The following is a 25704-nucleotide window of genomic DNA, read 5'->3' on the forward strand; positions in this document are numbered from 1 at the left end:
GGCCCGTGCTGCCCATTGGCTGCCTCGGGCTCCCGCCCCGCCTGCCTCCAGAGCCTGCGGCTCTCCTGGGCCAGAGCCTGCCTCTCCAGCTGCTTCTAAACTCCCCCAGCAAGCACCTCCCGCCAGGCCATGTCGAGCTGTGACCGGATCGGAGTGGCCCCTGCCATGGACATGCCGGAGGTCCTCAAGTCCCTGCTCGAGCACTCTTTGCCTTGGCCAGAGAAGAGGACAGGTAGGAACGGAGGTGGCCTGCAATGGCCAGCCACCCAGGTGCCTGAGGGGTGGGGGCCACCACGGGCACTGTGGCCGGACAGGCATCTCCAGGCTAGGGAGGGTCCTCAGCAGGGGTCTTCTCTTGGCTTCTTCCCCGGGCGAGGAAGGGCTGGGGTGTAGAGAGGGTCACGGTGGGGAGGGCCTCTGCCTCTCCAGGGATGCCCCCTAGGCTTGCTGGCCCTGGGAAGCTGCGGCCAGCATGCGGCCACTGACAGGTGCAGGGCTCACGCAGGACCAGGACAGGACCAGAGGGCCCTGCTGAAGGAACGCTCCGGATGCTGACGGCTTATTACGTTCCCCCCTCCGTGTGTTGGGGTGCAGGGGACCAGCAGAAGCTGTGGCTTCAGGCGGCCAGCTGCCTGTGTCCTGCAGGAGAAGCTGGCCTCCGGGCGCCTGCTTCAGCTCCCGCTCGCCGGAGGTGCTGGACCCGGCGATGGGGTGAAGGCTGTTATGTAACAGGACCACAGGCTGGAAGCCCCGGTTCCTAGGATACCACAGGCAAACACGGGGCGAGGGAGCCTGTGGAGGAGGGTGTGGACAAGGGGCAGAGCCAGCAGCCAGCACCAGGTGTCTCCCGAGTCCTGCCTGAGAAACCCGGGGGCCATGAGAACTCTGGGGGCCAGCCTGCTCGGGGCTCTCCCTCCCGACAAATATTTCCCCTCATCTCTTCTGTTCTGAGACGTCAGGTCCTCATTGCTCAAGCCCCAGGGATGCCTTTAATGGAGCCCAGCTCCCCCTGGCTGCCAGAGCCTGACCTGAGGGCCAGGTGGCCCTTCAGGGGACCTTTCTCAGGCCTCTCCCTCCCCTCCCCACACCTCACCTCCCCTGCAGGTACCTGATCCACCCCATCACCAGGTAGCCCTGGCTGGGCCCGCAGGCCCCGCTTCCACGGGACCCTTAGCCCACTCCCAAATTCTGGGGCCCGAGGACACACACCACAGCCCCTGCCTGGTCACGCCTCTCAGGGAACTGGGCTCAGGAAGGGAGGGTGGCAGGCTCTGAGCACGGAGACACCGCCTGAGGGAGGGAGGCAGCGCCCAGAGCCCACGGCAGGGTCCCCCGTGGGCTCTCTCCCATGGAGCTCTGGGCCCCTCGGACCTCACCCGTCGGCAGTCTGTGCCCTCTCGGCACTCAGGGTCCTGGCTGCTCACTGGGAGAAGCCCATCCCCTCCAGAAACTCACAGCTTGGCCTGGAAAAGAACCACGGCTGATGTTTTCTTGCCATTCCTGAATGTCCTGTGTGGGGAGGTGAGGCGGGACATCTGGATGTTAAGGGCTCCCTTCTTGGTCTGAGTGCTAGAGAAGGCAGGGTGGGCCTGTGGCCCAGGGCGGGCACAGGGGGCAGCTGGGCTGCTGGTGGGTCTGCGGGGACAGCTCCCACTTGGGCAGGGAAGAGTTCTTGGGGGCGACTCAGGGTGCAGCTCCTCAGACCAGGGCAACAAGGCTTATGAAGTGTGGCAGCAGCTGCTGGTTCCTGGATCCCACCTGGTCCCCAGAGCCCTGTGGAATGTCCCCATCAATCACTGTGGATGGCAAAGTCCAGGCCCAGAAACCCGCCCCCCTCGCCAGGGTCTCAGGCAGAGCTTTGTCAAGAGCTGGGAAACTGACAGAGGACGGTGGGTCTGGTACAGCCAGGCTGGTCCATGGGAGACGGACCATCTCAGGCCACCTCCTGTCTCTTCTCCATGTGCCCTCTCACTGAGGGTCCGAGGCATGAGACCCTGACAGATTGAGAGATGCCGACGGGTGGATAAAATGATGGAGTGAGGGTTGGAGACTCAAGGGAGCCAGTACACCCCACAAAGACCTCACTCTTAATACTGCCCTCCATCTGCTGTCGCCACTTTCCAAAGCTCCCAGACTCTCCAAATCTTTCATGAAAGTATCCACCTGAAGGCAGTGTACCTTGGTGAAGACAGGGCACAGGACATCAAAGCTGGAATTCCCAGCCAGCAGGGAAAAAGTGTACTTGACCCTGGCACAACTCGGGGGTTAGGGCCCAAGTTGAAAATCTGTCTGTAACTTTATGGCCACCCCCAGATCCATGGTTTCACATCCTCAGATTCAACCAACCACAGATTGAGTAGTACTGTATGTGTTTAGTGAAAAAAATTCACGTATAAGTGGAACCCGTGTGGTTCAAACCCGAGTTGTTCGAGGAACAACCTGTGCTTTAAAAGTTCTTGACGAAGGGGCTTCTCCCCGTGTGCGTTCCTCATGCTGGCTTCAATCCCCCCGGGAGGAGGATGACAGAGGTCTGGTTGCCTCCTGTGCTTCAGCTCACGTGGGGGTCATGGGTCACGTGCAGAGCACACCTGGGGTCCAGAGGGAGGAGACATCCAAGGAGAGTCCTGGGGATGGTGAGACAATGCCCTCACAAGACCCTGCTCGCCCTGCAGACTGTGTTCAACGATGCTCCTTGAACCCCAACTGTGGGGCCTCTGGCTCTTGTTGCCCCTGGGCCTCCCTTCCTCCTCCCCAACTTCCTGGAGGAACAGACTTTCTCCAACAGAGCTGACCAGGCTCCAGACTCCCTGTTTTCAGGCTACAACCACCACCCAGTGGCCTGTCACTCTGGGCCACCCAGGCAACCAGCTTTCTTGCGGGAAGAGAAATCTCTGCCCAGCAAGAGAGTGGATCTGTGCCCCAAGCCTTGACTCAGTTTCCCCTCTGTCTGTGGGCCCTGTTCTTCCCGCTCCCCTGCCTGCCTTTTCTCCTGTGAATCCTCTCCCAGGAGGCATTCCGTTCCAGACTGCTCACCCTCCACTTTCATCTCCAGTTTACAGAAAGACGCGGCTTCTCAAACCACATGGTTAGCGCTTTTACTCCCCAACTCCTTGGCTGTGCTCAGAGGCCGGCACCTCATCTTTCGGCCAGCTTTGGCCACTCAGGCCTCCTTCTCAGGGAACCACGGAGCGCAAAAGCACACCGGAGGTGGAACAAGGCCTTCACTTTGAGCTGGGCAGGCGGGATCCCCAGGTCAGGAGCTCCTAACTGGAATCACTGTGGGCTACCCAGCAGGTATCCCTGACATGCCTCTCTCCATCCCCAATCTGTGAAAAGAATACCTGCTTCACAGGCTTGTGGCCAGGATTAAATGACATATCCCAGATGAAAGCGTCTGCAAACTGTGAAGTGCCACGCTGTTTTCTCTGCAAAAGATAAACAGCAGCTGGGCCTGGTTAGGCTCCTTCCATGGATATCACATCTGCCGTCTGACCCTCACTCCCTCCTTTCCGTGGATATTCTCCTGGAAAGAAGTGGATGTGGCAAGGCTGTGGGCACACAAGCAAGGCTGTCTCCGTGGAAACACGTGCTGAGGTTCCTAGGGTCACGGTGCCATCAGCCCTGTGCCAAGCAGGACAGCCCAGCTGAGCTGGCTCGGTGGGACCTGGTGGGGCAGAAGCAGGGGTCTGGGTAACCTCCCATTGGGGAACTGAGGTGAGCAGGAGAGAGGGTGGACTCAGAGCAGCCTGGGCTGTCCTGGGCTTGGCCTCAGTGATGGTCTATGTGGTCGCCTCCACTCCCAGCCTGGGGGAACCAGAGCAAGAAATCATGAAATTTGCTTCCATGGAAAAAGAGCCTGGAGAAGTGGCCTTACATGTACTGCACGTGTTATCTCTAATCCTTGTTGTGCTGTGCTGTGCTCAGTCGCTCAGTTGTGTCTGACTCTTGGAGACTAGATGGACTGTGGCCCAACAGGCTCCTCTGTCCGTGGAATTTTCCAGGCAAGAATGCCGGAATGGGTTGCCATTTCTTTCCCCAGGGGATCTTCCCAACCCAGGGATCAAACCCGTGTCCCTTGTGTCTTCTGCATTGACAGGCAGATTCTTTACCACCACGCCACTTGGGAAGCCCCTAACCCTCGCTACCATCTCCTAATGGCAAGGAAACACACTCAGAGGACTGGCTACCCTCAGGGTCAGCTTCTTCTCCACCTCCCTTGTCAGGGGCTTACCTTTCTTCTCTACCTGTCCCAATCAGAGAAATGTGAGAAACTCATTCTCACCTAGTGTGGACACTGACAGCAGTGTCCAGCAATCCAGATGACTTTTGCATCCTAATGGGCCTGTCCCACGGCTAGGTTAAGGGAATGAATCCTGGTTCTAATGGCCCCTGTTTCCCAGGTGTGGCTGGGGACTATGCTCAGTGCTTTTACATTGCTACTGCTAAGTCACTTCAGTCGTGTCCGACTCTATGCGACCCCATAGACGGCAGCCCACCAGGCTCCCCCGTCCCTGGGATTCTCCAGGCAAGAACACTGGAGTGGGTTGCCATTTCCTTCTCCAATGCATGAAAGTGAAAAGTGAAAGTGAAGTCGCTCAGTCGTGTCCGACTCTTAGCGACCCCATGGACTGCAGCCTACCAGGCTCCTCCGCCCATGGGATTTTCCAGGCAAGAGCTCTGGAGTGGAGTGCCGTTGGCTTTTACATTACCATCTGTGAAACGGCTTTGCAAGAGAGGTGTGATTATCCATTCTACAGACCAGGAGACTGACACTCAGAGATGGGAAAGCCAGACACTTGTCGAGGGGCTCCAACCCAGCTTGGCCTGCTTCCAGGCTCCTCCCTACCCACAGGCTTCCCCGGGGTCTCCAGAACCGTCTCAGGGCAGCACCTCCCCAGTCATCCAAACATTCATCATGCTGAGCGCTTGCTAACGTGTGGCACGGGAGCGAGTGAGACAAACACTGCCCTGCTCGCCTGCTGTCTGCATTCCAGTGGGGAGACAGACAGCAATCAGGAGGGTCAGGGCCAACCTCTCTGAGAGGGGGACATTTGAGCCAAGGCCTGGAGAGTGAGGAAGGGCCAGTTACACCAAGAACTTCAGGCTGGGGGAACAGCACCTACAAAGGCCCTGTTTGGGTCAAAAACGACACGTGTCTGAGGAATAAAAGGCCACTGTGGCTGCAGAAGGTGAATACATGGGAAAGGAGGAAGAGTGAGGTTAGAGAGACCCGCAAGGGGAAGGACTGCAGGGCCTTGAAGGTCATAAAGAAGAGTGAGGCCATCTTCTCCCTGACTACAAGGTCCCACCCTCCCCCAACTATTCTTGGGGAAGTGGCCGGTTGGGAGGAATGGGGTGTTGCCAGGACAACCCAACATGGGATTGTAGTCAGAGATAAACTTCAGGTGAGTGCGTGTTATGCTCCCAAGTGCTATTCTCAGCAGTGTGCCTGAACCGCTCCTTTCCGTCTCAGGCTCAGAGAGGTTAAGTAACTTGCCAAGGTCACAAAGGAAGTAGTCCAAGCAAGAATCAGACCTACACGTTCCAGCTCCAGAGTCCACTCCCTACCAACACCGCCTCCACTGGAGAACCCTTAGCTGTCAGAAAGTGGCTGTTGAGACGTGGCAGAGCCTGGAGGTAAGGGCTTCTCTTTGGAAATACTACTCTTAGGGTGGATATCATTCTATATTTCTAAGCTGGGCAGTGGACAAAATGCAAGCCAAACAGGAAACTAAGTACTCTTGAGAGTACTGAGAGATGGGCAAGAGTTGGTGAAGGGCCTCCACCCACCACCTCTCCCCTAGAACACACTGAGACCATGGTACAAACCGCGGCCCAGAACTATGCAGCCACAGGTATGTAGGCTCAAGAGGAGGCAGTCGTTGGCAAGGCCAGTGGTGGAGGACTCGCCATAAGGGTGGCTTTTATTTACTATTCTAGGTTTGATTGTGAATTAAACACAATGAGTGTTATTTAATGTTAGTAATGTTCCAAATGTGTATGACCTAGCTCTGGAAAGTTTTTGTTAGCCCTCCTACTGGCACCAACAACAAAGTAAGCCAACAAATATTTAGTGGGTGACTACCCTGAACAAAGCTTTGTGCTCTCCTGCATTTGGGATCGCAAAGCACACAGATAACTGGCCTTTGTTAGTGCTCAGTGGAAGCCTTCTCATCGTCCTGCTCTTGCAGACACCAGGCTCATGTCACATTTTGCAGTAAGTCAGGAGAGAGGGTCATACTGTCCTGCAAGATGCTGACTATGAGGCCAAAGAGTCATTATGGGGTATCTGGCCAAAGGCTCCCATGCTGGAATTTTAGCTCCTCTGAGCTTCAAGTTTAAATTACCCAAATTGGCATAATGGTTTCATGTAAGGCCCTTTGTTCTGCACATGTTCAATTGAATTAAATTTTTAACTTGGGTTGGTTAGCAAGTTTCTGGAACACTGAAGAGTAGAATTTAAAGCCAGACCAGCTCTGGAAAATGGACATTTCATATCCCTTCTCGACTCTAGAACACACCTTGTCCCCCCACCTCAAAGAATCCTGCTCCTCACCCAACACAGCCTGAATGAAGCGGAAGGGTGGAGGCCCACACAATCCATGCCATACACCATTCAGGCTGGCACTTGACATTGCTTCCCACACGTAATTCTCATAACCACCCTGTGACGTAGGCAGATCCATTTCTGTTTCCAAGAGAAAAATACATGAGACTTAGGCAGCAGAAGTCACTTGTTTGGACAAGAGGTCAGGCAGCCACTGAGGAGGGTCTCTACCCAGGCCTGCATCTCATCCCCACAAAGTCAGCACTGCCCCAGGACCCCCACCTTCCTCAAGAAGCTGCTGCATTGAAACCCTAATACTTTAGAATACAAAGGTGCTACTTCACAGTTTTAACATCTTAATCATGTAACAACATGTTCTTTTCATAGAGTTTACTTCTTTGTCAGGGCTCTCTGTGGAAATTACACTATGGAACACTATGAAACACTGTGGAAATTAGCTAACTGCTTCTCAAATGTTTTCCTCCACTAAGAGGAGGGGCTGCAATGTTCCTCCCACTTTACTGATAAGAAACAAAGGCAGAGAGAGGACGCTGTGGGTCTTCTCAGATCCGCTGGAGAATGAAGACAAGAACATAATGGCGCCCGCCTCCTGGATGGTGCTGTTGAATGCTGCCAGTCGGCAGCGTGGCTAACCCCCCAGCCTGCAAGTAAGCACGAGAGAGAACATGTTTATGACGTTCCTGCGGTGTTTGTGACACACCATTTACCCTGTGGTTATCCAGGGGAAAAAACCCTCTGTGGGGAGTGTCAGTACATGAACAGAGGACTAAATCAGAACAAAGTTTTAAAGCCCTAACCTGTTTACCCAGCTTCTTAACCTGCTTAGCAGTGCCACTTGCCTGTTAGATCAGTTGCTCCAGGCTGGGTGGTAAATGAAGTGGGTATTATCCCCTTTGAATAACTGAAGATTAAAAAAAAATTGTTTAACTTTTTTTAATCTTAAAAAAAAAACACCTAAATCTAAAATGTCATACTACATACCACCTTTGTCATAAACAAATGTTACAACTTTCCACTGTTTTGTTACTATAAATCCTCCTCTAATATCTTAAGAATTTTTTCCCCTTCAATAGTGTCATATTAGCTATGAAAATATACATTTAACAGTAATCCAATAAGTCTCTCCCTGGCCAAACTAGCCATTGTCTTTTTTAAACTCATACTTTTTTTCCCCATACTTTGTTTTAATCAATTTCCCTGAACTGTCCTTTGAAATTTGTTTCTAAAAACCTCTAGGTCAGTTTATCCTAAAGATATCTTAGTTTAGCCACATAGAGAATTCCCACTAATAACAACTCTGCAACACAACAGATGTTCTGTACATAATTTAGTACTTTCACTAACTAGAGAGTGACATGGGCACTGTACCTCCCTCTAGGATAATGGATACATCAAGCAGTGGATTTGTACCCATCAAGGGTAGCAAAGCTATGAAAATGATTTGTTGACTGCATGTTTGCAATTGTGCATTTTAGGACTTCCCTAGTGGCTCAGTGGTAAAGAATCCACCTGCCAATGTAGGAGACATGGGTTCAATCCCTGGGCTGGGAAGATCCCCTGGAGAAGGATTCTTGCCTGGGAAACCCCATGGACAGAGGAGCCTGGCTTGCTACAGTCCATGGGGTCACAAAAGTCGGACACCACTTAGCCACTAAACAACAAAACAAAAACAATTGTGTATTTTACATGAACTGGCTTACGCTAGCCTCACAAGGTCAGTCCTTCCCCATCTCTCTCAGACAAAGAATAGGAAAGGTGGCCTGGAGAGATGAAGCAATAGGCTGGAGATATCAGACTCAAAAAGTGATTATAGTCTAAGTAATGAGGCTATGAGAACTTGAATTTTGGAGTCAGGCTCTGTCACCTGTCCTCCACAACCATCCAGAGTTCTTTCAAATCTTTTGCTTTCCAGGCTTGCTCAGGCGCCCAGCCTCTTGCTTCAACTGCCAGTACTGATTGTATCAGGCTGACAACTTTGAGCTAGCTGGGTGTCGCAGTCACACACCTACTCTATGAATCAAGGACTGTGCCCTGCATCTCACAGCCTCGCTCCTGGAACGCAAGAGTCACTGGTCTCATAGGAACAAATAAACTAAAGTCACTGGTCTCATAGGGACAAATAAGCCAAAGTCCCTGCCCTCTCAGGCAGGGAGTACCTAGTATTGTTTGGGTTCAAAGCAGGGTATGATTCCTGCTATCAAGAGGTACAAAGTTTGGGTGACCTGTAGGATCAGGTTCCTAGAAGGACTCAGCATGTGTCCGCCACCCAACCTCACGTTTGACATTTGTACCCGCCGTTTCCCGATGAACTCCTAGGAAGCATGTGCATATATTTTGAGAGGGAGGAATTTTGCGTTTTTTTTTTTTCCCTAAGAAAAAGAAGGCAATGTCCTAGAGAGAAACAGAATTTCAGAGCTGTTTAGGACTTGAGACTTATCCAGCCCAAGCCCTACATTTTATGGACGAGGAAACAGGCTCGGGTGAAGCAACTGGATTTTCCCAAGGTCACAGGCTAGTTAAGCGCGAGGAGGGAAGCGCGTACTCCCGCCCTGGCTCAGGGCCCAGGCCCTCTCTCTGTACCCGCGGCCTCAAGAATGCGCCCTCCACACTAGTGTTTATCTGGCCGCCACGCCCGCACCAGAAACCCGGGATCAGGGGGTAGAATCTGACACCATCTTCAGCGGCAGCCAAGCCTGTTCCGTCAGTCCCTACGGGCGGGCAGGTCGCCGTCCCCGACCCCGCCCTCAGCCAACCTCTAGGTCGCGGGGTGGGGGAGAGGCGGGATAAAAGCTGCGCTGTGAGTCCCGGTACCACGACCCTAGGCAGTCCCTAGAACAGAAAGGCCCGCCCCTTCCCTCCCCGCCGCAGCTCCGCACGTGCTGCGCCTCGTGCACCGCCCCGGGCCCCGCCCCCCGCCCTCCATTGGCTGCTCCGCGCCTTCCTCCTGTCCCCCTGCTCCCCGCGCGGCGGGACTCGGCTGCAGCTCCACGTGACCCGCGGAGGGGAGGGGGGAGAGGATGGGGTAAACAGCCGCGGGGACCCCTAGGGGTCTGATAGGCTACCTCCCCACCGGCATGGCCGCTGCCAGCCCCGCCTCCTCTGGGTGGCGCTTCCGGAAGGTGGCGAGACTGGGATGCGAGGGAAGGGAGAGCGGTTTACAGTGGTCCGAGAGAAGGGCAGGGGTTACGGCGAAGGCGAAAGCGTGGGTTGAGGGGCAGGGGCTGTCGCCGGAAAGGGCCCCCTAGACCCAGGCCTCGGCAGGCGCCAATCAGGTGACAGCGAGGAGGACGGGGCGGGGCCTGCGGCCCTGCTTCTCACCTGGCCCGGCACGTGTGGCGTTTACCCTAGGGGCGGCCTAGCCAATCACGATCCGGAAGGCTGCGCCTGCCCCCGCCCCCTCTCGCGGGATGGGCCAATCCAAGGCCGCCATCCGGGGAAGCTGGCCTGGCTTTATGAATAATTAATAAGCCAGAGCCAGTCCGCCGGCGGGGTAGGGATGGATGGGGAGTGGGGGGGGCCTCTGCGCGCCTGCGCAGTAGCTGCCTGTGTCGGCAGCTGCGGCGGGTCGCACGGCTCCGTCCCATCTCGGGGGGCGGGCAGGCGGGCGGGGGAGGCGAGGCGAGGCGAGGCGCGCGCGAGCCGAGCGCGGGGCACGATGTCCGACGCGGGCGGTGGAAAGAAGCCGCCTGTAGAGCCGCAGGCGGGGCCGGGCCCGGGGCCGGGGCGCGCAGCTGGGGAAAGGGGCCTGCCGGGCTCCTTCCCTCTGGTCCTCAAGAAGCTGATGGAGAACCCCCCACGCGAGACGCGCCTCGGTGAGGGGAGGCGGCGGTGGATGGGGTGGGGTGGGGGTTCCGCGCTGTTCTGGGGGCGGGGTTTCTGCAAGGGCGGGGCCTTGTGAGGGCGGGGCCGGGGAGGTCGGAGGTCTGGGTGAAGTGGTCCAGCCTGGGGGATGGGGCCAGGAAGGATTCATGGACGGGAGGGCGAGGCGAAAGGGGGTAGGAAGGGGTCGCGGATGAGCTGAGAGAGGCGGAGTCACATGGGGGTTGGTGGGGAAGGGTGGGGGAGGGAGGCAGTCGGGTGGGGGTCGCGGGGAGGAGGTTCATTGGGGAGGGTCCGGAGCACGCGCGACGTGAAGGGATTACCGAGGAGTCTGATGGGGGTCGCAGCAGCTATTCCAGTGACGCTCCAGGACGCCTGCCCTGGGGACCCCTGCATCAGAATCACTTGGGATGCTTGTTTAAAATGCCCATTTCTGGGCCCCACCCTTCACCCTTCACTGGATCTGCGGCTTCAGAGACAGGACTCTGCATTTTAAGGGGCACCACCCCACTTCCGTGATTCCACAGTCCGCTAAAGTTTGAGATGCCCTGATACACCGTAGCGAACTGCTTTTGTTTATGGCCGTCCTCCTCCCAGCGGGGAGGAGGACCTGCCTTCTTCCCTGCTTGTGAGTATCCTCAGGTTCTGGGTCCTCACTGGAGATTTCTTGGAAATGAGTTTCAGGGCTGCTGCCGAGGTGGAGAGGGGTGTCAGGAGGAGACAGGAGGTGCCTTCTGAGGGGGAGATTGGGATGAAGGATAAGGGTCAGAAAGAGGCCACTGAGGCCCTTTACCTGGTTGTTTGGGACTGACCCTGGACTTGGAGGCCACAGGGTTGGTCTTTGTCCTGTTTGCTGCTGTGTGTGCTTAGTCAAGTCCCCACTGTTTGGAACCACATGGACTGTAGCCCACGAGGCTCCTCTGTCCATGGGATTTTCCAGGCAAGAATACTGGAATGGGTTGCCATTTCCTCCTCCAGAGTATCTTCCCGACCCAGGGATCGAACCGGGTCTCCAGTGTCTCCTGCACTGGCAGGCAGATTCTTACCACTGGGCCACCTGGGAAGCCCTTGTCTTGTTTCCTAGGCCACAGAGGTCCCTGGGGCTTTTGTGGAAAGCAAGTTTGGCCTTGTTTTTGGTCTGAGAGCATGGGGTTCAGGGAGCAGCAGGAATACCACCTATAGTGGAGTTTCAGGGGCACTGAGGTATGCTTTCAGTCTTCTGAGATTTGAATTTCCAAGAACCACTGGTGTCTTTCAGGGATTTGGGAAGGAATGGGCCTTCTGTGAATTACCGGTCTTGGGGAATTCATTTTCTTTTAAAAAAATGCCATTTCTCTTCCTTTCTTGGGTGTGTTCTGAGACTCCCATCCCTATGGCTATCACGGTCGGGTTATAAATAGCTTCAGCACATTAGGTGAGGCCAGGCTCTCTCCTTCCGCTTCAGGACCTCATATGCACAGACCCTTTTGTTTATTTTTAAGGCAATGCTTTGTTCCAAATCTGGGGCTGAGGCAAGCTGCCCCGGGACGGGTGTGCAAATCTGTCAGGTTCTGTCAGATTACCGAATAATAACCATCCATAATAATAATTCCATCTCACATTTGCAGAATTCTTCCAGAGCCCCTTGACATAATCTTATTTAGTCTTCTGCAGCCGTCCTATATGGTATTACCCCACTTCTCAGATGAAGAAAGCAGAGGCTCAGAGCGGTGAGGATGTTTCCTTAAGGTCACGTCACCAGTCCTTACGTTGTATCACTGGTAACCACTGATGAACATCTCCTACAGTTAAAACTCCATCTTATAAAAACACTGATTAACAGTGTGCTTAATTGCTCAGGCCAGACAAACCCTGGAACTTGGTACTAGTTCTCCAGTATGGCTGTCTTTCTGTCTCCTCCCTTCTTCCTCTTTTAATCCCCACGACCCCCACCCAACAGGAATCTCAGTCATCTCTGATCAGAATGTAGAGTCAGTGTCAGGGAAGGAGAACAGGGAGGCCATCTGGCCCACCCAGCTCACCAAAGCTTGGCTTTCTTACTTCCCATTTGGTTTTAAACCAAAGCCTGGTACAGAAGGCAGTTGCAAGAATTCGAGTTACTTTGTATTAGTAGCCATGACCAAATTCTGTTTGTCAAAACCTCCACCTTTTCACTGGTTGTGTCCATTTTTATTGAACCAACAAGCTGCTTTTTGGCTGTCTGAGGTCTAGGCGTCCATGCATGACTGGTTTACTTCCAACATAATCGTATTTGATTTCTGTTTCATTTCAGAAACCAGAGTTCAAAGTTGTCGCCCTCAATTTGAAAACCCATTATGAGCTTGTCATGATCTTATCTCCCACTTCCCTCATTTGCCTCCCTGTCACTCTGATTTTCTTCCAACCTTGTCACATTTTTCTCTTTTTTTCTCAATTTGCCCTTTCTTGGATATCCATCCACGTGTATAACTTTCGGGCTGAGACAGTTAGGTGGGTTCATGTCCCCACTGATTGATTTGTTTTGCTTTGAATGGGAGCATTCTTTCTTCTACAGCTCCATGCGTCTCTTTCTTCCCAAAAAACCTGCCTTAAGTCTCTGCTCATTCAGGGATAAGCAAATGGTCTCTGGAAATGGTTGCTGTGAAAAAGGTCCTGAAAAGACAGCTCCAGGCCCTCTCTTTTATAAACCCAGCCTTCTTCATTCAGTACACTCATCTTCCTGGGGTCTGCTGTCTTGCCTGCTCCTGTATTGGTCCCCATGATCTAGAAATGAATCAAACGCAATCCCTTCCCTGAGCAAGCTCACCATAATAATGAATGCCTGGCGTGTGCCAGGAGCTCTACAAGACACTTTCAAATGTTACCTCTAGTCTTCACCAAAGAAGGAGCTTTATCCTTACTTACAGTGGAGGACATTGAAGCTGAGAGAGGTTAAATAACATGGCTAAGGTCACACATCACTGCAGTGGGTGGCAGGCAGGATGGGACAGGACAGAAGAACAAGCAAGTTCTTGGCCTGAGGAGTCAGCCCTTTCCTAAGATAGCAGGATCAAAAACCCCGTTCCCCACCCCCCGACCCCTGCCGATAGGCTCTCTCCAGCAGATGATAATCCCACAGCCTGTTCTGAATTAACCCTGGGACTACATCAGGCCTCAGAGCTGATGGCAAGCATCCTAGGAAGCCCAGGCATGGATGTGCAGCACATGAGGGTATGCTGCCATCTCTAAAGGAGACCAGTGGTCCTGGTTCAAGCACCAGGTTATAACTGGAGAATGATGTGGGCTCTTGAAATGCATGCATGGATGGATCAGGACTCCGAGAGAGATGGCTCTGCCCTGTGAGGCTCACCACGTGCCTCCTGGGGTTGAGTTACTCTCTCAAGAGATGTCTCATCACAGATTTTGTGTCTACAGATAAGGAAAAGGGGAAGGAAAAGCTGGAGGAAGACGAGGCTGCAGCAGCCAGCACCATGGCCGTCTCAGCCTCCCTCATGCCGCCCATCTGGGACAAAACCATCCCGTACGATGGCGAGTCTTTCCACCTGGAGTACATGGACCTGGATGAGTTCCTGCTGGAGAATGGCATCCCCGCCAGCCCCACCCACCTGGTGCAGAACCTGCTGCTGCCGGTGGCTGAGCTAGAAGGGAAGGAGTCAGCCAGCTCCTCCACGGCGTCCCCACCATCCTCCACTGCCGTCTTTCAGCCCTCGGAAACCGTGTCCAGCACAGGTTGGTGATGAGCCTTTGGGCAGGGCCACCTGCCTCATCCAAGGAGATCCACTTGCCAGGGGGCTGCGTGGTCCCATTGGACCTACCATTAGCAGAAGCCCTCTGCTCCCCCACCCTTCAGCACAATCCCCCACGGCTGGAGATAAAAATAGCCATCCCCTCAGCGGCAGCCGGAGCCTTCCTGTCTTTGGTTGCTACAGATGGTCAGCCCAGTGGAGTGAGCAGTCCCAGTCGGAGGCTTCATAGGATAGCAGTGCCATCCTGCCTCTCCGCAGTACTGCTCTCTGCCGCCGTGTGCACTTTGCCTCAGATTCTTAGGAAGCTCAGGCAATAATAATAACAACAGCAAACATTTATTTAACATTTATTCTGTGCCAGGCACTAACACATAATCCTCACAAAACCTCCTTATGAGGTTGATACTTTCATCCCCATTTTATTTTATTTATTTAGCTGCACTGGGTCTTGGTTGTGGCACGTGAACTCTTAATTGCAGCATGTGGGATCTAGTTCCTTGACCCGGGATCAAACCCGGCATTGGCAGTGTAGAGTCTTAGCCACTGGACCACCAGGGAAGTCCCCTGTTATCCCCATTTTCTAGGTGAGGAAACTCAGAAGTTAGGTCACTTGCCCAGGGTAACACAGCTGATGGGAAGTGGAGGCAGCACTTGAACCCAGGATGTCTGACTGTTTAGCCAGGTACTTCTCAGGTACTACCACGAAGAAGGCATTTCCACTGCCAGGACCAATACCATCTTTGGGATTCCTGCTTCATCCTCTTGTCCTTTTTCTGTTTTACCTCCAGTTGGTTGGTTTTCATGCCCCTGGGTCATGAACCCATCAGAGCAGACATGGTCCCTGTTTCAGGGGCTCTGCAAAGCTTTCCACAGGCTCAGTTCAAGGCATATAGGCAGATGTCTCCTGGAAAAGACCCCAGGAGCTGGTGTGGAACCCAGGAAACCTGCACCCAAGGAATTCTCATGCTCTATTTTTTTTCTTTTTATAATGGAAAAATGTTCAGATATGAAAATGAAGGGCTGCTATAATAAACCTCCAATAACCATCACTCAGGTTCTGTAGTAATTGGCTCATAACCAGTCTTGTTTTCTATAACCTCCTTCATTCCCCTAACCTGATTATTTTCAATCAAATGTATATGTAAAGTATAGTTTTTTTTTAAGAACAGAAATACCAGTTTTACATCTGAAATTGACAGTAAATCCAAATGTTACTGTTTTACAGTTTGCTTGAATCAGGAGCCAAACGAGACCCACACATTTCAGTTAGTGATGTGTCTTAAATCTCTTGTAGTCTGTGGGGTCTCCTTTCCTTTTTATTTCTCTGCAGTTTGTTTGTTGAAGCTGAATTGTTTGTCCTATAGAGTTTCACACATGCTGGATTTTCTGGTTATATCCCTCTACTGCCTTTTAACATGCTCCTCTGTCCCTCGTTTCTGTGCTGTAAACCATTCAGCTTCAGAGGCTTCAGCTGATTCCAGCCGAATTCTTGTTTGAAGGCAGCTCATTTTTGTGCTGGTCAGGTTATCCTGAAAGGCTGGTTCCGTGTGTGGGTAGGGGACAGAGCTGGAAATGAGCCCTCTTCTTATACCTGAGGCCGCCTAGGTGGAATTTCCCTCTGATTTTGTGTTTAAGTAGACCTTAATGAAGTGTGGCGTCCAGAGGTGCCCCTATCATAGGTGCACCGCTCGATGAATCTTCAGAGTGAGCCCACCCATGTAACTACGCCCCATTCAGAGCAGAGAACAGTCGGTATTCTGGAAGTTCCTCCTGACCCCACTCAGTCCTCACTCCCCAGAGGTATCCACCATCCTTATTTCCATCACCAGAGATTCGTTTTGTTTATAGATGAACGTTCTGTAAATGGAACTGTATATTACGTTCTCTTTTTCTTTGAGTAAATTACATTTACACGTTCACATTTAGAGCTTCCTATGGCTAGCTTTATAGTAACATACAGATCATGTGGGCATCAGTGACTAAAAATAGATTTATAGAACATACTTATGGACTACTCCTGTGACAGAAAAACCACGATACAAATAAAGTAAGATTTATACTGAAGAGTTATACATGTGGTAGAAATGAAACAATTCATTTTTCAGTTCCTCTGTAATAAGTAGTCTGTGTGCTTTCGTGACTAGCTCCTTTCCTCAACTCCGTGTATGAGAATCATCCATGTTGTTGCCTGTAGCAGAGCTGTATTCATTTTTTGTTGCTGAATGGTATTCCGTGTTTTATTTTGCCTCACTATGCGGCATTTGGGATCTTAGTTCCCACACCAGGGATCGAACCTGTGCCCCCTGCAGTGGAAGCACAGTCTTAACCGCTGGACAGCCAGGGAAGTCCCTCCAAGTTGTATTGCATGGCCACACCAGTTTTTACCCACTCTTTAGGGGATGGACACAAGAGATGTTTCCAGGTCGGGGTTATGCCTAATAGCACTGCCATGAACATTTGTGTGTGTCTTTTTTTTTTTTTTAATTCTTATTTTGTGAGTCTTTGTATGCATTTTCTGTTGGGCATTTTCCGAGGAGTAGAGCATCGGATACCCAGTGTTGGATGGGAAGGATTGTGACTTGCACGTAGACTCACTCTAGATTGTTTCAGGGCCACCCGCCTCTCTGTCTTTCTGAATACTCCCTGGAAGGGAAGCTGAGTTGCACCCAGTCAGCTTTTTGTAGATGTTTCCAAATAGGATACAAAGTGGCTGTTGCCGTTTATACTCCCACCAGCAGTACAGCGGCGGTCTAGTTGCCAGGCTGTGGTACCTTGGCTGTTGGTTGTTTATTCCTATAGTTACCACGTTGGTCCCTGGCCACTCACTCTTCTGACACTCAGCCCTGTTTGTAATTAACCTGTCTGATAGGATACAAGTCGTTTATATGCATGATCCAGTTAAAACCTATGTCTGATCGTGTCACACCTCTGCTCAGAACCCTCCAGTGACTTCTTTCACCTCAGGGGAGAGTCAAAATCAGTAACACTGTTGACGTCCGGACCAGATAGTTTTTGCTGGGGTTGGGGAAGGGCTGTCCTTGCACCTCAGCATGTGTAGCAGCACCCATGGCCTCTACCCACCAGACGCCAGTGGAACACACCCCTCCACCCTAACAGGGTCACGTGTCCCCTGCAGAACAAACTTGTTCCTGACTGAGAACCACTGCTTTACTGGGATTAAAGGTCCTACGCTTTCTGTCCCCATCCTGTTACTCCTCCCTCTTAGTCACCCCAGCCACAATGGCCTCTGCTCTCCTCAAGTCTCCCAGTACTTGCCTGTGCACAGACCATGCACTTGGTGTTCACTCTTTCTGAAATGTTCTCCCAAATATCCACATGGCATCCAACACTTCTGTATGGGTGTTTGTAATTTATCTTATGTAACGTCATCCTTCCCCATAGGATAACATTCCATGAAGGCAAGGATTTTTCTTTTGTTCACTGCTTTGTCTTTGCCAGGACAGTCCTTGGCATATAGTAGATGTTTAATAATGTATCTATTGACTGAATAATTATTTTTGTGTCCTCTTATAAGTAGCATTGAGCAAGTAGGCCAAAGATATAGATTAAAAAAAAATAACTTATCCCTAATAACACATAAGATTTGAATAGGGTTTTGCTTTTTGTTTTTTTGGCCAGACTTAAATTTTAGTTTATTTACCATCCACGTGACCCTAGGAAAACCTTGTCATTTCTCCAAGCCTTGGTTTCCTCATCTGTAAAATAAGGTTAACACCCATCTCCCTTTCAGAGTTGTCATGAGACTGAATGAGCACAGCCACTGATTCGTCTCAAGGGGATTCAGAAATGGAAGCCATTTCATTATTCAGTCTGTGTCCCTAAACCATTATAGTTCCTGGTGAGATTCAGCTGCTTCTCATTACTTGAGAACTTGAAACCACAGGAAGTTAAGGGGGTATAATGATTTAATGTTTTGCTTAACATTTCTGGGGGGAAAAACAATTGGAAAATCTTGTCTTTTTCGAAGGCCCCTGTTTCCTTTTGAGCATTTTGTTCCTAAAGGGAAGAATTCTTTTCGTGTTTGCGTTGTTGAATTGAATCACATATGCCAGTCTGGCTTGTGAGGGGCTGGTGCTCTTATAGATTTTCTTCCCTCCAAGCAGCAGTCGCTTCTGTGACCTTGAGATTCAAGTAGGTGTCTGGGTATGTGACGTGAGCCTTGGCTATTTAGTGAGTCTAGGCTTTTTCAGGACCACCTGCCTCTCTGTCTTTCAGAATCCTCCCTGGAAAAGGAGAGGGAGACCCCCAGTCCCATCGACCCCAACTGCGTGGAGGTAGATGTGAACTTCAATCCCGACCCTGCCGACCTGGTCCTCTCCAGCGTGCCCGGCGGGGAGCTCTTCAACCCTCGGAAGCACAAGTTTGCCGAGGAAGACCTGAAGCCCCAGCCCATGATCAAAAAGGCCAAGAAGGTCTTTGTCCCTGATGAGCAGAAGGTAACTTGGTACATAGTGAAAGTGCAGCGTGGGCTCAGGGGTCAAGGGGCTTTCCCCAACTTCCATTCAGTTTCCCTGGGAGGACCCACCCTCCTTGGGGACACATCGAGAAAGGCGTGCATTCAGAGCTTTGGGCCACATCCTGCAGCAGTTGAGAGAAAGGCATTTGGGTGGCGTTTGGCCCCGGCTTGACTCCCCGCAACGTCTCTTTCCATTCTAGTCGCCGGCTATGCCCGTGCTCCCACTTCCCTGGCTTCAGCCCAGCCCTTGGGCAAGAGCTCAGTCGGCCACAGAAACCGGGATTGAACAAGCCCTCACTTTGAAGGACAAAAGATAGCTATACATTGCCATGACAGGGATGAGCCAGCAGCCTTCAAGCTGATGGTTTTATAGGAGCTGGGATGGGAGGAGTTGTTCAGTCACTAAGTTGTGTCCGACTCTTTGCGACCCCATGGACTGCAGCACACCAGGCTTCCCTGTCCTTCACCAACTCCCAGAGCTTACTCAAACTCAGGTCTGTTGAGTTGATGATGCCATCCAACCATCTCATCCTCTGTTGTCCCCTTCTCCTCTTGCCCTCGACCTTTCCCAGAATCAGGGTCTTTTCCATTGAGTCGGCTGTTAGCAACGGGACTGGGAGGAGAGGAGGATCTTGTAGTTTTTCCCTTCCCCACTGAGAAAAACTCAGAAAAGGGACTGGATTTTTCACCTAAGCTTTATAGAGTCAGGCAGACCTCAGGTTCCTCATCTGTAAAATGGGAATAACCATACCTGCCTCTTGAGAGGTTTCTGAGGCTTTTACAATAATAACGATGAAAATGGTAAACCTTTATGGGGTCCTTACTATAAGCCAGGCATTGGTATAAGCACCTTGTACATATTAACTCTTCTAATTCTCAGGTAACTTTGAGGTAGTTACTGTAATTACCCCCCATTGTAAAGACAAGGTGGGGAGACATCATGAGGTTAAGGAACTTGCTCGGTTCCACTGCTAGAAAGTGGCAGAACAAGATGTCAACTCCGGGAACTGGAGTCAGGGTGCAGACCCTCAGCCACAGCCTAAGTGAGGCAGGAGTACAGACAGTGCTGTATGTTGGAGCAGCAGAGAGAGACCACTGGTAAGAGGAAGGCCCATCCTTCCACCAGTGGTCCCACTTGGATTCTGTGGGGTCTGTGGATAATGCTCCCTGGGTGTAAGGGCTGGGCCCCTGGGAGTCCCCAGGTCCCAGCTGCACCATGTGGGTTAAAAGAGGAATTGGTGTGGGTGGGGTGGAGTGCTGGCAGGAGGGGAGGGGTGGGTTCTCTCTTGGGAAAGTGGAGAGACCCACCAAAGACCCTTCCCCACAGGACGAGAAGTACTGGACGAGACGCAAGAAGAACAACGTGGCGGCCAAGCGGTCCCGGGACGCCCGGCGCCTGAAGGAGAATCAGATCACCATCCGGGCAGCCTTCCTGGAGAAGGAGAACACGGCCCTGCGGACGGAGGTGGCGGAGCTGCGCAAGGAGGTGGGCAAGTGCAAGACCATCGTGTCCAAGTATGAGACCAAGTACGGGCCCTTGTAACACGCACCCCCGCCGGGGCGCTGCCTCACTCAGACCTCTGCCCGGGGCCCCTGAAACCCACCCCCGCGTGGAGACTTATGACTCGTCGTGGGCGCATGGCGGCGCACCTGCCCCGGAGCCTTCACGTTCAAGCTTCATTATCACACACGACCAGTGCGGCGACTTCCCTGGGGGCCGGCCTCCTCCCTGGCGGGACTCGAGAGAATCTACGAGGCGGTGAATAAGCCTTCGTCTCTGTCCTTGGCTGTCGCAGCTGGCCCAGAAGGGGACCTCTGGAGCACAGGCTCTCCTCTCCCAGGGGGCCCAGGCTTCCGTGACTCTCCCTCTTCTCCAGCCTGGGCCGGGCCAGGCCCGTATCTGCAGAATGAGTGGTGATGACTGTCGCCCTTACATCTTCTCAGGTAGCTGGGCACATTTCTAGGCAGGGCGGGTCTGTCATCCTCCCCAGAAAGTCTTAGAGAGAGAAGCCTCTGTTCCCATCTTCCTCAGAGGTAGGAAGACATGCCAGCTCCTCTGTAGCGTCCGTGTGGGCACCAGGCCATGGGGGCGTGGTCTCTACGCAGCCGGGGATGACCTTTGCATCTGGGCCTGCAGCAGAAGGTCACCCAGCCGTTTCTGGTTCCCTGACCCCTTTTCTCTGTGGCTCGAGGCTTGGGAGGAGGAGGCCCTGGTGAGGGGCTCCCTGTGCGTTCCATCCACTGCTGGGAGAGACTCCCAGGGCGGTGGTCTCTGCGCCCTGGTCACCGTGCTCATCTACTCTTCTCCGGGGCACTCGTGGAGGCTGCCTAAGTCTCCTTTGTCCCACCAGACTGGGCCTCTGGCCCTGCTGTTTTTCCTCACCCAGTGACCACGCTCAGATCTTGGATTTTACCTGAAAAGTCCCCTCGTCTGGGGAGCTTAACTTCCTGGAGTGGAGACGCACCTTCTGCATGGTGTTCAGATACCTGGCCTCCACGGCCCCCTCTCACCCTCCCCCAGCACCGCTGGTGGAGAGCCGGGCATGTTTCTCTAGAAGCTCCCGTTCTTTCTTGCTCTGCTTTCTCGTGCGGGCCATGCCCAAGCCCGCTCTCCCCGAAAAGCAGAAGAGGGCTTCCTGGTTCTCGGTTCAGGATCCACCCAAGTATGAGCAGCCTAGAGGGCGTCCCCGGGCAGGGCCCCGGTCACCGGGTCCCACCCAGCTCATATGGAAGAACAGGCTCCTGGGACTTGGACATAGGCTAGAAACCCCTCCATCCGGGTCCTAGGAGACGGCCAGCTGTGCAGGCCCGGCCAAGGTGTGGGTGGAGGGGCCCACCTCGCAGCTGCTCCTTCCTCTCATGTCCGGCTGGACTCATCCTTCGGTTCTGCCCGGAAGACTTGTTACGGACATCTGCGGAACCCTCTGCTCGCTGTGGTCAGCCGGGCACCTGGAGATGGGTGTATTTATTTGCTCAGGGCGGGCAGCCTGTGGTAAGGAGGGGTCAGAGGTGACAGGCACACTTTTGTCGCGTTCACCACTGGTTTTTATTTAAAGTGGTGGCTCCGAGTCCTGGGCCTTGACCCCTAAAGACTTTTTATAACAGATGTTAAGAGCAGGGGAAGCCATCCACTGGCCGTGGACCACACCCCAGGGGAACACACGGCCCTCCAGGGACCTGCACCCCCACCTCTCCAGGGGACTTGACAAAGGTCCTCGAGGCCGAGGGACATTGGTGCCCCTTCCCCCTCCCCCGACTTTGACTTCGTGGTTCTATGAAAACCATGTTAACACTTTTCACTCTTATAACCACAGCAGGGCAGTTGCATCCAGCATGTCCATGTCCTGCCCTGGGCAGCTTGCCCGCCCGGGCACTCTCGCTCTGGTCTGGCCACCCACCCAGAGGGCACTTCTCATTTTGTTATTGGGAGAAGAGCCACCAGCTTAAAAGCTCTTCATTTTCTTTGGCCAGAAAGTGTATGGTTTGTGTTTTCTCGGTTTTTTTCCCCCCCTCTAAGGGATGGACATTTAGTCTCTGGGTGGCGTCCACTCTCCGACCCCAGCAGGTGTGGTGATGGCCTGCTGTCTCTTCTCTCTGTCCCACTTTCTGCCTGTCTGGGTGCCCTCCCCTTGCACCTCCTCCCCCAACCCTCCCCCCCCCGCCCCCGCCCCAGGCAGTGGGTGTCTGGTTCCTTCCCAAAATGCTCACTTGGAAAGAGCGTGGCTGCTGGCCTCTTCTAGAAGAGCCCCTTCGAGTCAGGAGTCTGGCGGGGACAGGAAGGAGAGGTCCGTGGAGATTGACATGCTGGGGAAAAGGGTGCTCAGGTAAGCGTGTCTTCTTAGTCCTTGCAGGAGAGGTGGTGCCTCCTCAGTTTCCATCGTGGAGTTGGGAGTCTTCTTGACTCCCTGCCAGGCCCTCTCCATCTTAGGGCTAATGGCCAAAAACTGAGGCTCCTGTCCTCATGTCTTTGACACCCTCTGCAAAGCACCAGAGACGAGAGATGCCAGTGTGAGTGGCTTTCCCTGGGCTTGCAGTGGGCTGGGACGGGCCATGCCTTCCTGAGCGCCCCCTTTCACCTCAGTTGCAGCCTCCGAACAGACAAATCATGAATGAGATGGAATGTTGCAAGAATATGCATATAATAAATGTATATCTAGACATAGAATACATATATATTTAGGGAGAGCTTTCACAGTGACCAGCAGTCTTGTGGAGGACCTGGGTAACTCTTACCCTTGGCCCAAGGCAAAGGGTTTGCCTGTCTGGGGCCTGAGGTTGGGGAAGGCACGTAGCAGTGACCCTTGATTCTGGGTAAGCGTCGCCCTGGTCAGGGGGGACCTGCTGTGGCCCTGGCAGGCAGCGTCTGCAGTCGTCCAGGCAGAGGTGGGGCAGCAGGCGAGGGGGCCAGCTGACAAGGGCTGCTCTGTGCTGGGCAGCTCTCCATCCGGGACCCTGGGAGCAAAGGGCTCAAAGCCCCCTGGTTTTCATGGCAAAGCCCTACCACCCCAGAGCTCCTTTAACATCTGTTAATTAAGTGCAATAAATTTTTCTAGAAAATGGCAAAGATGACTTCCAGGTGGATATTGCTGTCTTACAGTGTTGGGGACGCCAGAGCACCACTTGGTTTTATTTTTGTAAGTGCATGTGATGTGACAGAGTGTGTGGGGCTCTGCGCCCTCCCCCGGGAGCTGGCATTCCAGCAGGCCCCTCTCTCCTTCACCCGTGTCGGGGAAGGAGGCACGGCGCAAACCCCTTCTCCCTGGCCGGCGCGGGGCAGATGCGGAGCGTAGCCCGCTGGCCTTATGTGCGTGTGTGCGTGCGAGTGTGCCACTGCTGGTGGGCCCGGGTGACGTGGCGGGAGGGAAGCCGGGGATGTAGCCTTTTCAAACAAAATTAAATATTTTGAGACGAGAATCGCGGGGCTGTCTTTTCTGTCCTCCTCCCCACGTCAAGGCCGAGCTGCCCTAGCCAGTCTGTGCCTGCTTCTTCACGTGTCAGGTGGAAGGAATCCCTGCCCCCTTAGCCACACAGTTCCTGAGAAGGGACAAGTGCCAGGCCCCGGAATCGTCCTCAGCAGTTAGAACAAATGAAAGTGCAGCACAGCTGCTTGGAACGCCAGGGAACTGCTCATGAGAAGTGTCCCCAGACAGAATCCTCAACAGTGCTCGGAGTGGGATTCTCGAGGTTTTCCTTGTTTACTTTTGCCACATTTTCTGTCTACACTGTGAGACCGTCACAGTTAAAAGACAAGGTTAAACACAGGGTGCAGCTGTCTGCTGGGCACCGGAGCTGTCGGGCTGAGCCACTCAGCATTGGCGTCCCCAGGTCCCCTGCTCAGGACAGGCCCAGGCTCCTGGGGTGAGAGCAGAACAGGGTGTCCACCCTTGGCCGTGCTCACTACCAATTCCACCCCCCTTCCCACATCTCTGCCCACTCTTGATGCTGCGTCTGCTCCGTCCACGTGTGCGTGCCTGGAGCTGGTGCCTGTGTGCGGCCATGGCCGTTCTCCCCTGCTTCCCATGCTGCACGCCGTTCGTGCTCCTGTGGTTTAAGGGACCGGTAATCTTTTCATTTCTAAGAGGAAGAAACCTATGTTTGGAGTTTGGAGATGGGCCGGCAAGGTGGACTTTTTTTAAATGGCCATTTTACAAGAAACACTGAAGCTCAGAAAAGCATTCCTAGACTGTCCTTGGCCTTGGGCTTAGGGCAGTGTCACTTACTCCCATCTGTCCACCAGCTGCACCCTCGGGTCTTCCCATTCCTGACGACTTACAGAGCCTTTCAGCTCAGCCTTCCCCTCCTCCCTGCTCCCAGGACTGTGAGCCTGGGCTGGGTGCTTTGAGGCGCTATCTTATTTAAACTTCACTGTGGGAATGTTGTCACCCCCTCAAAACCCCGCACAGATGTGGAAACCCAAGTTTAGAGAGACGTCATTCAGCAAATATTTATTAAATGTCTATTTTGTGTCAGCCCTGCCTCCACAATCCGCTTGGAAAGACAAACATTACACAGAAAAGAATGACGGATGCAGTAAGCGGTGCAGCTGAGGAGACTGGGGAGTCTGGGAGAGACCGTTTATATTAGAGGGGCAGGGAAGATCTCTTTGTAGGTGGCATTTAAGCTGAGACCAGAGGATAAAGGGATGTGACCTGCCCCCAAGGCTGCCACACAAGTTGGTCACAGAGCCAAGTCCATGGGCAGCTTCTGACCCCATCCACACACCTCAGTTCCCCGGATACATGTGACCCAACCAGCTGGCCGAAGGGGTGGACACAGGAAAGCAGTTACAAGAGGGCCCAGGGTGCGTGAAAGCCTGACACCCCAGCCTCCTGTCACTGAGGTTGGGAATAAGATGCCAAGAGGCCCAGGGAGGCAGATGAACTCAAACAGATCCTTTGGCCCAGGGGTCACATCTTTAGGCAGACAGATCACTGTGCAGGCCTGCCCCACCCCTGAGCCACCTTGTGGCCTCCAGGGGCTGCCCACATGGTTAGCTGACCCAGGTGGCGCTAGTGGTAAAGAATCCACCTGCCAGTGCCGGAGACCTAAGAGACACGGGTCATATCTCCGGGTGGAGAAGATTCCCTGGAGGACAGCATGGCAACCCACTCCAGTATTCTTGCCTGGAGAATCCCATGGACAGAGGAGCCTGGTGGCTACAGCCCATAGGGTTGCAAAGAGTCAGACACAACTTAGCAACTTAGTACATATGCAGCCCTGGGCACAGCTGATTGGTCAAGGAATGAACATGTGACCCAGCTGGGCCTATGAGGCCGTTCCCTGAGATTTGTGCCCTTGAGGTCTCTGGAGAAGATCTGTTGTGATCACTGTGTTTTCTGCTCTGGGTGCAAATGCTCTCGCCCAGAGTGGAGATTCTTGCAGTCTCAGGAAGCACAGGGGCTATGGCCTGGTGAGCATGTGGCATGCAAGAACACAGGCTCGGAGTTAGTCCCAGGTTCAAGTCCGCCTCCATCACCAATTTGGGGTGTGACCTTGGGCAAGTCACTTCCCCTGTCTGGGCTTCTGGTTTTTTATCTATAGAATGGGCCCCAGCCTCACAGGCAGCTCTCACAGAGCGGGTGCTCCCCACGTGGCAGCTGCCACTGTGGCAATGC

At 53.3% G+C, this 25704-nt stretch overlaps 1 protein-coding gene across 3 annotated transcripts; it reads left to right on the forward strand.

Moving 5' to 3' along the window:
- TEF (TEF transcription factor, PAR bZIP family member) lies at positions 1–23503 on the forward strand. 3 transcript variants are annotated; one of them, XM_070790485.1, is made up of 4 exons: positions 1–232; positions 13781–14095; positions 18349–18569; positions 19917–23503. In XM_070790485.1, the coding sequence occupies exons 1-4, from the start codon at positions 130–132 to the stop codon at positions 20130–20132; spliced, it is 855 nt and encodes a 284-aa protein (XP_070646586.1). In that variant the 5' UTR covers positions 1–129; the 3' UTR covers positions 20133–23503. The 3 variants fall into 3 exon arrangements, with proteins under 3 accessions (XP_070646586.1, XP_070646585.1, XP_019817435.2); XM_070790484.1 differs by lacking the exon at positions 1–232 and adding an exon at positions 10182–10380 and having other exon boundaries at positions 13766–14095; XM_019961876.2 differs by lacking the exon at positions 1–232 and adding an exon at positions 10185–10380.
- The last annotated feature ends 2201 nt before the right edge of the window (positions 23504–25704 follow it).

Source organism: Bos indicus, chromosome 5 (assembly GCF_029378745.1).
Source record: "Bos indicus isolate NIAB-ARS_2022 breed Sahiwal x Tharparkar chromosome 5, NIAB-ARS_B.indTharparkar_mat_pri_1.0, whole genome shotgun sequence".
Lineage (NCBI taxonomy): Eukaryota > Metazoa > Chordata > Mammalia > Artiodactyla > Bovidae > Bos > Bos indicus.

Coding starts and splice junctions, on each gene's coding strand:
- TEF (XM_070790484.1), top strand. CDS start 10,224: ATGTCCGACGCGGGCGGTGGAAAGAAGCCGCCTGTAGAGCCGCAGGCG. Junction 10,381..13,765: donor CCCACGCGAGACGCGCCTCG/GTGAGGGGAGGC, acceptor GTCTCATCACAG/ATTTTGTGTCTACAGATAAG. Junction 18,570..19,916: donor TTGTCCCTGATGAGCAGAAG/GTAACTTGGTAC, acceptor CCTTCCCCACAG/GACGAGAAGTACTGGACGAG.